General features: G+C 44.6%; 1 protein-coding gene across 2 annotated transcripts in view; it reads right to left on the bottom strand.

Annotated features, from left to right (window-relative positions):
• cpsf1 (cleavage and polyadenylation specific factor 1) overlaps positions 1–12,950 on the bottom strand; it is a 102,276-nt gene that overhangs the window by 39,070 nt on the left and 50,256 nt on the right. For both annotated transcript variants that reach the window (XM_080213901.1, XM_080213890.1), the window contains exons 19-21: positions 11,782–11,923; positions 7,999–8,177; positions 5,077–5,213 (exon numbers count right to left, since the gene is read on the bottom strand). In XM_080213901.1, the coding sequence (XP_080070027.1) occupies positions 5,077–5,213; positions 7,999–8,177; positions 11,782–11,923 (458 nt within the window). The remainder of the gene's footprint in view (positions 1–5,076; positions 5,214–7,998; positions 8,178–11,781; positions 11,924–12,950) is intronic.

A 12,950-nucleotide genomic window follows, 5' to 3' on the forward strand; every position in this document is an offset into this window, starting at 1 on the left:
AGGAGCTTAGCAGTGGAAGAGGGAACATCTCCCACAGCTTTGCTAGAAGAAACGCCATACAATGGAATAAGGGACAAGGAACCAAGTACCAAAAATCTAAAAGAACCAGAGAAATTAAGAGAAGTTCCCAGGGAGCATGAAGGTAAAAGAAAAGAGGAAACTTTTCTGTTCATTGAACGCTCACTATTCATTGAAGCCACAGACAGAGATGAGAAGGAGCTGGCTAGTGAAAAGCCAGAATATATCAGAAGTGATTCTAAGGTTTGTAATATCACAGAATCATAGATCGCACAGTGCAGTAGGCCATTCGGCCCATCAAGTCTGCACTGACAACAATCCCACCCAGGTCCTATCCCGGTAACCCCACGTATTTACCCCTCTAATCCATCTAACCTATGCATCCCGCAACACTAAGGGGAAATTCTGCACGGCCAATCAACCCAACCCACACATCTTTTGGACTGTGGGAGAAAACCAGAGCATCTGGAGCAAAACCCACACAGACACTGGGGGAAAGTGCAAACCAAGGCACAAATTGAATCTGAGACCCTGGCATTGTGAGGCTGCAGTGCCAACCACTCTCCACCATGCCGCCCTTATCTTACCATTGTCTGTAAAGCAATCAGTGGCTGGATCTCAGGGTTTGTGCAAAAGCATTTAAGATAAAGGAATACTGAAAGGAGAGTTGGAAAATCTAGAGGTAGATCCTTGTTAAAACAGGTGAAAGCTTTGTTTGAAAGGAGAGTTAGCAAACCTGGAGGTGGATCCTTGATGGAAACAGCTGAAAGAAAGAAAATTTTAAAGTACATCTTTGTGAAAGTCAAAGTTGGAAACATTCATGGGGGGGATTTCACAAAAGGTTATTGCAGAAGGTAAGGGGGCATGGAGTTGGGGTAGGGTGTTAGCGTGGTTAGAGGATTGGTTGTCAAATAGGAGGCAGAGAGTGGGGGTCAATGGGTGCTATTCGGATTGGCAGATGGTGACTAGTGGAATGCCCCAGGGGTCGGTGCTGGGGCCTCAGCTATTTACCATTTATATAGATGATCTGGAGGAGGGAACCGAGTGTATGGTGTCGAAATTTGCTGATGACACCAAGATTGGTGGAACAGCAAATTGCGCGGAGGGTGTGGAGAGTCTGCAGAAGGATCTAGATAGGCTGGGCGAATGGGCCAGGAAATGGCAAATGGAATTTAATGTTGGCAAGTGTGAGGTTATCCACTTTGGTAGGAATAATGGTAGGAAGGACTATTACTATATGGCGAAAAACTGCAGCAGGCGACGGTGCAGAGGGACCTCGGGGTCCTTGTGCATGAGTCACAAAAACCCAGCCTGCAGGTGCAGCAGGTGGTCAGGAAGGCGAATGGGATGCTGGCCTTCATAGCGAGGGGGATTGAATATAAAAGTAGGGAGGTCTTGCTGCAGCTGTATAGGGCATTGGTGAGGCCGCAGCTGGAGTACTGTGTGCAGTTTTGGTCGCCGTACTTACGCAAGGATATTTTGGCCTTGGAGGGAGTGCAGAGGAGGTTTACTAGGCTGATACCGGAGTTGAGGGGGTTGAGCTATGAGGAGAGGCTGAATAAACTAGGCTTGTACTTGTTGGAGTTTAGAAGAATGAGGGGAGATCTCATTGAGACATATAAGATGATGAATGGGATGGATAGGATAGAGGTGGAGAGACTCTTCCCGCTCAGAAACCTTGTGGGACCTTGTGGTGAAGGATCCTCTTGGGGAGAGTGATCATTGTATGGTGGAGTTTCTGGTGCAGATGGAGGAGGAGAAAGTGGGTTCCCGGACACGCGTCATTTGTTTGAATAGAGGGAAATACGGTAGGATGAGAGAAGAATTGGCGAATGTGGACTGGGGAAGCGCGTTGGAGGGAGGGTCTGTTGAGGAGCAGTGGAGGATCTTTAAGGAGATCTTTCTTGGTGCTCAACGGAAATTTATTCCGATGGTCAAAAAGGATAGTAGGAGGAGAGGTAATAAGCCGTGGATAACAAAGGAGGTGAAGGAAAGTGTTAAACTCAAAGCGGAGGAATTTAGAGTAGCTAAGAGTAGTGGGCGAGAAGAGGATTGGGAGAGGTTTAAATGTCAACAAAGATTGACAAAGAAGTTGATAAGGAAGGGTAGGAGAAACTATGAAGCTGGGCTAGCGCTTAATATAAAAAAGGATAGCAAGAGTTTTTATAAATATATAAAAAGGAAGAGGCTGGCTAGGGTGAATGTTGGTCCTTTAGAGGATGAGAAAGGGGACCTAGTGGTAGGGGATGGGGATATGGCTAAGGTATTGAATAACTTTTTTGTTTCTGTCTTCACGGAGGAGGACGTGAATAATTTGCCGGGTGTTAGCGATAGAAAGGTGGTAGGACTGGAGGGTCTTAATGACATTACTGTTACTAGAAAGGCGGTGCTCGACAGACTGGAGGGGCTGATTGTGGACAAGTCCCCAGGACCGGATGGAATGCATCCGAGGGTTCTGAAAGAAATGGCGGAGGTGATAGTGGATGCATTGGTGGTTATTTTCCAAACGTCGCTGGATTCCGGGGAAGTGCCGGATGATTGGAAAACGGCTAATGTTACGCCGTTGTTTAAGAAGGGTGCCAGGCAAAAGGCGGGGAATTATAGGCCGGTTAGTTTAACGTCTGTGGTAGGTAAAATGTTAGAATCTGTCATTAAGGAGGAAATTGCGACGCATCTTGAAGGGAATTGCTTGATAGAGAAGACGCAGCACGGTTTCATTAAAGGGAAGTCGTGTCTGACAAATTTACTGGAGTTCTATGAGGATGTGTCTAGGGCGGTGGATAGAGGAGAGCCGGTGGACGTGGTCTTTCTAGATTTTCAGAAAGCGTTTGACAAAGTGCCTCACAAGAGGTTATTGCAGAAGGTCGAGGGACATGGAGTTGGGGGTAGGGTGTTAGCGTGGATAGAGGATTGGTTGTCAAATAGGAGGCAGAGAGTGGGGGTCAACGGGTGCTATTCGGATTGGCGGATGGTGACTAGTGGAGTGCCCCAGGGGTCGGTGCTGGGGCCTCAGCTTTTTACCATTTATATAGATGATCTGGAGGAGGGAACCGAGTGTAGAGTGTCGAAATTTGCTGATGACACCAAGATTGGGGGAAAGGCAAATTGTGCGGAGGGTGTGGAGAGTCTGCAGAAGGATCTAGATAGGCTGGGCGAATGGGCCAGGAAATGGCAAATGGAATTTAATGTTGGCAAGTGTGAGGTGGTCCACTTTGGTAGGAAAAATGGTAGGAAGGACTATTACTTACGAGGCGAAAAACTGCAGCAGGCGACGGTGCAGAGGGACCTCGGGGTCCTTGTGCATGAGTCACAAAAACCCAGCTTGCAGGTGCAGCAGGTGGTCAGGAAGGCGAATGGGATGCTGGCCTTCATAGCGAGGGGGATTGAATATAAAAGTAGGGAGGTCTTGCTGCAGCTGTATAGGGCATTGGTGAGGCCGCAGCTGGAGTACTGTGTGCAGTTTTGGGCGCCGCACCTGCGCAAAGATATTTTGGCCTTGGAGGGAGTGCAGAGGAGGTTTACTAGGCTGATACCGGAGTTGAGGGGGTTGAGCTATGAGGAGAGGCTGAATAAACTGGGCTTGTACTCGTTAGAGTTTAGAAGAATGAGAGGAGATCTCATTGAGACGTATAAGATGATGAATGGGATGGATAGGATAGAGGTGGAAAGACTCTTCCCGCTCAAAAAAGACAATAGGACTAGGGGGCACAGCCTCAAGATAAAAGGGGGGCGGTTTAGAACGGAGTTGAGGAGGAACTTCTTCACTCAAAGGGTGGTGAATCTCTGGAATTCTCTGCCTGTTGAAGTGGTGGAGGCTGCCTCGCTAAATATTTTTAAGACGCGGGTTGATGGGTTTTTGATAGGAGAGGGGATTAAGGGTTATGGGGAGAGGGCGGGAAAGTGGAACTGAGCAGCGACAGATCAGCCATGATCTTATTGAATGGCGGGGCAGGCTCGAAGGGCTGGATGGCCTACTCCTGCTCCTATTTCTTATGTTCTTATGTTCTTATGAAAGGACAGTAGGACTAGAGGGCACAGCCTCAAGATAAAGGGGGGCGGTTTAGAACGGAGTTGAGGAGGAACTTCTTCACTCAAAGGGCGGTGAATCTCTGGAATTCTCTGCCCGTTGAAGTGGTGGAGGCTGCCTCGCTAAATATTTTTAAGACGTGGGTTGATAGGTTTTTGATAAGCGAGGGGATTAAGGGTTATGGGGAGAGGGCGGGAATGTGGAACTGAGCCACAACAGATCAGCCATGATCTTATCGAATGGCGGGGCAGGCTCGAAGGGCTAGATGGCCTACTCCTGCTCCTGCTCCTATTTCTTATGTTCTTATGATTTTGAGGAGAAATCAACAAAAGATCAATTGAGTGGCATCTGCCACTTGTTCTCAAAGTGGAATGTGATCTGACCACAGTTAGCCTGTTAGATTACAGGAAGTGTGTGCTTGTTGAAAACTTTTTAGCATAAAGTATATTTTGTAAACTGTGTTTTCCTTATAATTCATGTACTTTGGTGAAGATAACAGGAAGTGAACTATTGTATTATGGTCAAATTTGTCATGTTTAATAAATTTTTTTCCTAGTTTAAAGCTAACTGGCATTCCTGTAACTCTGTTCCTCCATATTTTCAAAAAATGTACAAGTTACAATCTTCTGAGCCAGGGTTCCATTCTGGGATCTTCCTGTCCAGTTTTATCAACTGGGATCATAACATTTGACCGTCAGGGTCCAACTCCACCTGGTCTGTACTGAATTTGTCATCTCAATCAGAGCGGGCACCATAATTAACCTCAGCGCCACAGAGTTAGGAACAGATGGAAAAGAGAATGCACACAGCTAGAGTTATTAACCAGTCGTGCCAAGGATTCTGTGATATGGAGACATATAGAGTCAACGCACAGATGATTCTAGGAGGGAAGAGATCTGGATATTGAATTTGGTGATCAACTATGATCAAACTGAATGGTGGGGCAGGCTCAAAGGGCCGAATGTCCTTCTATAGCTTCTAGTTTCTATGTAATTTTCCCGTATTTAAGCGTTAAAGCAAGTATTCCTTACCTAATGTTGGTAATCATGGTTTCCAACTCTGACTGGCTCCCTTTCATGCTGTCCTCCTTCACAACAGAGGCTCGGCTTTCTGTGGTGAACATCCCACTGATATCACGGTATGCACAGAGAGCAATCACTTTTGACAACTGGATAAGAGAAATTTACATGTTTCAGTCCATTCAACTATCAGCCCATGCAGTGTAGAATCAGCCCTCAAGTTGGCGTTAGAGCAAAGCAACTTGTTGCAACCTTACCTTCTAATTCTATCTTCTAAACACTTTCTATATTTCTAAAACTTCATTCTAACTCTTTTAAACTACACTACATTCTCTTCTTTCCTTCTTTATGAACGATATTCTTTGTATAGCATGCAAGAAACAATATATTTCATTGTATACTAATTCATGTGATAATAATAAATCAAAAGAAGAATACAGTTAGTACAACCCTGGAAATAACAAATATCTGACAAGGGCAATGTAACATAAACACCAACCTTTCAACTCCATGTGTAAATACGAGACACAAAGAGTAGAAATCTGTACACTGACTATGAACAGGAGTAAAGGAGGGTGGCACAGTGGTTAGCACTGCTGCCTCACAGCACCAGGGACCATGGTTACCATGTGGAGTCTGCACTTTCTCCCCATGTCAGCGTGAGTTTCCTGCAGGTGCTCCTGTTTCCTCCCACAGTCCAAAGATGTGGGTGTTAGCTTGATTGGCCATGCTAAAATTGCCCCTTAGTGTTAGGGGATTAATGGGCTTACGAGGATAGGGCCTGGGAGGGATTGTAGTTGGTGTAGACTCGATGGGCCAAATGGCCTTCTCCTGCTCTGTAGGATTCTATGATCAACACAGAAAATGGGAGTAGGCCATTGACCCTTCGAACCTGCTCCACCATTCAATAACATCATGACTGATCCCCTATCTCAATACCATACTCCTCAGCTCTCCCCATCCCTCTTGACACCTTAGATTCTATAGAATCATAGAAAATAAAGATCAAGCGCTGTAATGTTCTATGTTCTAAATGAGGAAAGAGCTTTTATCAAAATCACAAAAGATATCAACATGACTGTGACAAAGGTAAACTTCCTGTTCTTGCTCTTCCTGAAGGCGCTTGACAATAATGGTTTCATGGTCATTAGACTTCTCATTCCAGACTTTTACTGAATTCAAACTTCACCATGTGCCATGGTGGAATTCGAACCTGGGCCCCCAGAGCATTACCCTAGGTCTCTGGATTACTAGCCCAGTGACAATACCACTACCTCCTTACGGACTAAATCAAATAAATTTCACCCTTAAATTTCTTGCTATTTCTTTCCTCCACCCTGACTAGCTGATGGGACAGTAAGAAGTCTCATAACACCAGGTTAAAGTCCAACTAACTATCCTAGCTGGAGACAATACACATCTCTTTAACCTGTGCTTAACGCTCTCTCCACTCACATTGTCTGTACCTTTAGGACTTGATTCCCTGTAAAGACTCACATTCCAACCATTATTTTGTAAATTGAGTTTGTGTCTTTATATGTCCTGTTTGTAAACAGAACTCCCACTCACCTGATGAATCAGCAGTGCTCTGAAAGCTTGTGGCTCGTGCTACCAAATAAACCTGTTGAACTTTAACCTGGTGTTGAGACTTCTTACTGTGCTTCCCCAGTCCAACACCGGCATTTCCACATCATGGCTAATGGGAGCCAGTGGAACCAAGTTGTCAGTTAAACAGTGGTGAATGCTTCCACAGCAAAGGGGAAATTGCAAGCAAATCTGGTCCAATCCTGAGCTAACATCAGCCCAACCACCTGCACTTGCAGCAGGAGTCGCTGAATATTAATGAGACAAATCCAGCCTTAGACACTCGTGCTGCTGAGACCTTCATAGATATCTTACTGCACAAATGTAAGCCACTATCAGATCAGCCATGATCTTATTGAATGGCAGAGCAGGCTCAAGGGGCTAGATGGCCTACTCCTGTTCTTATTTCTTATGTTATGTTCATTCAACCCACTGTGCCTGTTCCGACTCCAAATAAAGCACAAAAGCAAGGAGTTCATGTTGTCTTTGACTTGGTCCCAACTGGAATATTATGAGCTCCAGTTATAAAGCACAGGATCCCTATATGCCTTTTCAACCACTTTCTCAACCTGTTCTTACACCTTTAATAACTGTGGTCAGATAACACCCCACTCCCAAGATATTCCCTTTTGAATTGTACCCATTTATTTTGTATTGCCCCATTCGACCAAAATATGCTAGGTGCTAAGCTGATTGTCTGGTCTGTGCTGGGTTAAATACCTGGTCTGGGTGGGTCCATAATCAAAGGAAATGGATTTAAAGCAATTAGCAAAAGGGGACAAAGAATATTTTTATGCAGAAATTAATGATGATTTGAATACACTGGGAAAACAGACATAATAATAAGGTTGTAAAGGAAATTCGTTAGATACATACTTGAATGTGAAAAATGTCCATGGCAATGGGGAAAAGCAGGGAGCTAATTAGATTGTTCTGCTAGAGACGGAACAGGCATTAGTGAATCAGATGGGTTTTTTCTGACAGTCAACAATAGTTTCATGGTCTTCAGTAGATTCCTAATTCCAGATTTTTTTTTTATTGAATTCAAATTCCACCATCCACCATGGTGGGATTCGAGCCCTGGTCCCCAGAAAGTTAGCTGAATTTCTGGATTAATAGTCTAGAGATAATACTACTAGGCCATCGCCTCCCCGTATTCTTGTTCTCCTCAGAGGTTAAATTCATCGATGCTAGGAAATGGGGAGGGTTTGGACAGTCAATGTTAAAGCATTGCGTCCCAATCTCAGACCTACAATCCATTCAAGCACATTGCTCCGTCCGCTGGTAACACACGTTCAGGGAATATGTTCACGCTCCCAACCTCAAACAAGTCTTAACAGGAATACATACCATATGTATCTGTGGTTTCTGCATGGTCAGCCTGTGGGTGTTTCCTCCATATGTATCACGCTTCAGTACAAACATTGTCACTTGACCTTCGCCGCTCATTATTACGACATAAGGATCGCACACTGCACAGTGCATAATTGGGGAACCCAGATCCACAGGTATGAAATGCAGCTGGTTCACTGTGAGAACAGAATGTAAGTGGCACTTGGGAGCAGCAAAAATTGCAAGGGCATCAGAACAGAGACAATTCCATCTAAACTACGCTGGAGAATAAGTGCATCTTTCTTTCTATTCTTTCATGAGGTGTAGGCATCAGGGGTTGGGCCAGCATTTATTGCCCATCCCTAATTGCCCTTGAGCTGGGTGGCTTGCTAGGGCATTTCAGAAATCTGCTCTGGAGTCACATGTAGACCAGAGCAGGTAAAGATAACAGATTTCCTTCCCCAAAGGACATTAGTGAACCATATGGATTTTACGACTGTTGATGATAGTCTCATGCTCACCAATCCTGAGACTAGCTTTTAATTCTGGATTCTACCAGCTGCTGTGGGGGGGAGGGGGGGAGGTTTTGAAGCGATGTCTTCAGGGAATTAACCTGGGCCCTTACGTTATCAGTCCACTGGCATTAGCATTACGTGATGTGGAGATGCTGGCGTTGGACTGGGGTAAACACAGTAAGAAGTCTGATATTACCTGAGAGTTCTGGCCAGAACTCTCCATTCACCTGACAAAGAGGGGAACCTCAAAAGCTTGTGAGTTTACTATCAAATAAATCAGTTGGACTTAAACCTGGTGTTGTCAGACTTCTTACTATGATTACCATTACGGCCACCATCTCCCCTAACTGATCTCCATGACACAAATGGACACAAACCCATGTCAGTGTGCTGGGCTGGAGCATGCAGGATTGACTGACTGCTAATTGCCTTTCAATGGCTCCTCGCATATCCATGTATAGGCAGGCTTAGGGCTGGACTCGAACCCAATCAAACCTCAGAAACTTCTCAGGATCACATATATAGAACCATCTTAGGAGAAAGGTTGAATGACAGCCCAATGGGAGATCATCTTTCCGTTAAAGGACAGGATAAGAACAAAAGCTTTTCACACCATGGTACCGTTCAATGTTAAATTTACATATGCAGGTGGCAGGGTGGTTAGCACTGCTGCCTCACAGCGCTATGGACCTGGGTTCAATTCCCGATTTGGGTCACTGCCTGTGTGGAACCCGCAAGTTCTCCCTGTGTCTGTGTGGGTTTTCTCTAGGTGTTCTGGTTTTCTCTCAGTCTGAAGATGTGCTGGTTAGGTGCATTGGCTATGTTAAATTCTCCCTCAGTGTGCCCGAACAGGCGCCGGAATGTAGCGACTAGGGGATTTTCACAGTAACTTCATTGCAGTGTGAATGTAAGATATTTGTGACTAATTAATAAACTCTATCCCTGGTTAAATTCAGACTTGAAGCAAACATACAAGATTAATGGGAGAGGAAGGGGCCAATCGGCTCATTCACTGAAATTTTCCAGCCTCTCCTGCCAGTGAGATCTTTTGGTGCAACTGATGGTGATCCCTGCCACAAGCTCCCCAGTGAGGAATAAACCCACTGACTGCAGCAGAATGAGAAGATCCCGCCACCGGCCATTGGCGAGTTGCTCCTATCGCTGCAAAACACACTGTGCAAGCAGCAGAAAGTCCCACCACTCTGTCCATAACAGCTGCAAAAGAGCTATCGGTTAATACAACTTTCCAACTTAGGGAGGTAGTGGCACAGTCGTAATTATCACTGGACCTAATAATGCAGAGGCCACGGCCAAGGATCTGAGGCTCAATTCACACCAAGGCAACTGGTAGAATTTAAATGTAATTAATGAAAGAAAACTCTGGAATTAAAACCTAGTCCAAGTAATGGCAATCATAAAATATCAGCGATTGTCATAAAACCCCATCTGGTTCACTAATGTCCTTTAGGGAAGGAAATCTGCTGTCCCTACCCAGTCTGGCCTACATGTGACTCCAGAGCCACAGCAATGTGGTTGACTTCTAACTGCTCTCTCGGGATGGGCAATAAATGCTGCCCTTGTCACCAACACTGACATGCCATGAACAAAAAAAGCTATGGGTCTGCCTGTTACAGCATCTCAACTGCATATCCAAATGCTTTTTATTTAATGCAATCAAGGTGTCCATCTCTGCCACCCCTTCAGACAATGCATTCCAGACCCCACCATCCTGTAGCTGATGGTAGCAGGGAAAGAAGCTGTTGAAAGGTTGCAGTCGAAATAAGTATGTAAGTTTGCTGTAATGTTTTATGCATTCCAGACCCCACCACCCTCTAATCCTTCCACCAATTACTTTAAATCTATGCCCCCTGGTTACTGATCTCTCTGCTAAGGGAAATAGGGCTTTCTTATCCACGCTATCCAGGTCCCTCATAATTCCATGAGCTTCAATGAAATTTCCCTTCTGTTCCAAAGAAAACAAGTCCGACCTATTAGATCTGTCCTCATACCCAAAATTCAACATTCCCAAAAAGAATTTCCTTGTGAGATCACATCCTTCCTGTAACACAAAGCAGTCTAGCTGTGGTCAAACTAGTGATTTATACACTTCCAGCATAACATCCCTGCTCTGAAATCCTAGCTCTTAGCTGATAATGCAATGTATCCCAAGTCCCTTCTAAACCTGTCCTGCAACTTCAGGGATCTGTGAGCATACACTCTGTTCCTCTCCACTTTTCAGAATGCTATACTGTACAATCCCTCGCACGGTTTGTCTTCATCAAACACATTGCCACACACTTCTCAGGATTGAATTCACTGTACCACTACAATGGTCGAGAACTTCAGGTTTGTGTGTCCAGATCATCAATAACCTGTCCTAGTCCCTCCATGCTGATGCTATAGTTAAGAAAGCCCCACCAACGCCCCTACTTTCTCAGAAGACTAAAGAAACTTGGCATGTCCGCTATGACTTTCACCAACTTTTACAGATGCACCATAGAAAGCATTCTTTCTGCTTGTATCACAGCTTGGTATGGCTCCTGCTCTGCTCAAAACCACAAGGAACTACAAAAGGTCATGAATGTAGCCCAATCTATCACGCAAACCAGTCTCGCATCCATTGACTCCATCTACACTTTCTGCCTTGGAAAAGCAGCCAACATAATTGAGGACCCCATGCACTCAGGACATTCTCTTTTCTATCTTCTTCCATCGGGAAACACATACAAAAATCTGAGATCATGTACCAACCAACTCAAGCACAGCTTCTTTCCCTGCTGCCATCAGACCTTTGAATGGACCTACCTTGCATTAAGTTGATCTTTCTCTACACCCTAGCTATGACTGTAACACTACATTCTGCACTCTCTCCTTTCCTTCTCTATGAATGGTATGCTTTGTCTGCATAGCACACAAGAAACACAGATTTTCACTGTTTACTAATACATGTGACAATAATAAATCAAGTCAAAAATCAAACTATATCCAAATAGTCAATCATGTTAGTCAGCTATGACCTTTCCTAAACAAATCCATGCTGACTGTCTTTAATTCATGTCTCGAAGTGAAAAATTATATAATCTCAGAAACTTACCCAATAATTTTACCACCACTGAGGTTAGGCTGATTGGACTGGAATTGCCTGGAATTACTCAGGCTATCTCTTCCCCCCTTTTTAAAAAATGAACGTAGCTAAAAGAAAGTTAAAATTGGAACCAGTTGCTGACGGGGAGTTTAATAATGTCTGCAATTGCTGAGTGCCTCCACAAAGTTCCCAAATACTCACCGCCTTCCAATAACCGAATCCCTAAAGGAGAAACTTGCACAATGTATTTATTGTCCCCAATATTTCCTGCAAAAATGGTTGGGCCCTGTGTGGCAAAGCCGCTGGCATCCAGCTCCATGATTTCCTGACCAGTTTGCAGGATCTGCCAATTAACGAGAGGAAAACATAAAACATAGAACAAACTTATATACTTATTTCCACTGCCACGTTTCAAGTTTTCATTGCGGCTCGGTGGAGTACTCTCTGAATCGGGAACTTGTGATTTCAATCCCTACCCTACAGGCCTGAGCATAAAAGCTGGGTCAACATAGCATATAGAGGGATCTAGGCACACAGATCCATAGTTCCCTGAAGGTGGCAACTCATGTGGACAAGGTGGTCAAGAAGGCGTGTGGCATGCTGGCCTTCAGTGGTTGAGATGTTGAGTATAGGAATTGGACAATCATGCAATAGCTGTATAGGACTTTGGTTAGGACGCATTTGGAGTATTGTGTACAATTCTGGTTGCCACACTACCTTAAAGATGTTGATGCAATGGAAAGGGTGCAGAAGAGATTTATCAGGACGTTGCCCGGTTTGGAGGATATGGCCTATGAAGGAAGATTGAACAAATTCAGATTGTTTTCATTGGTTTGTCGGAAGTTTGGGGGGCTGGGGAATGGATCCCTAGTCTTTTTCTCCCCCCCAGAGTTGAAGGGTCAATTGCTCAGGGACATAGGTTGAAAGTGGGAGGGGGAAAAGTTTAAAAGAGATGTAAGGGACAAATCTTTCAGATGGAGGATGGTGAATGCACCGAATGCGCTGCTGGAGGTGGTGGAAGCAGATTCAATAACAACACTCAAGAGGCATCTGGATAGATACATGAATAGGCAGGGAATAGAGGGATATGGACCACGTAGAGGGAAGAAAATATTAGAGTAGAGAGACATTTGTGTCAGCACAGACTTGGTGGGCTGAAGAGCCTGTTCCTGTGCTATACTGTTTTTGGTCTTTGATATATTTGAGTACAGTACTGAAGGAATGTTGTAATGTTCGAGGTGTAGGCTTTCAGATGAGAAGCTAAGGAAATCCTGTCTTCCCTCTCAAATAAATGCAAAAGATTCCACAGTGCTATTTGAAGCGTATGCCTAGTGTCCTGGGCATCATTTATTCCCCACATCACTAAAATC

Source organism: Carcharhinus amblyrhynchos, chromosome 2 (assembly GCF_965287045.1).
Source record: "Carcharhinus amblyrhynchos chromosome 2, sCarAmb.v2.hapA, whole genome shotgun sequence".
Taxonomy (NCBI): Eukaryota; Metazoa; Chordata; class Chondrichthyes; order Carcharhiniformes; family Carcharhinidae; genus Carcharhinus; species Carcharhinus amblyrhynchos.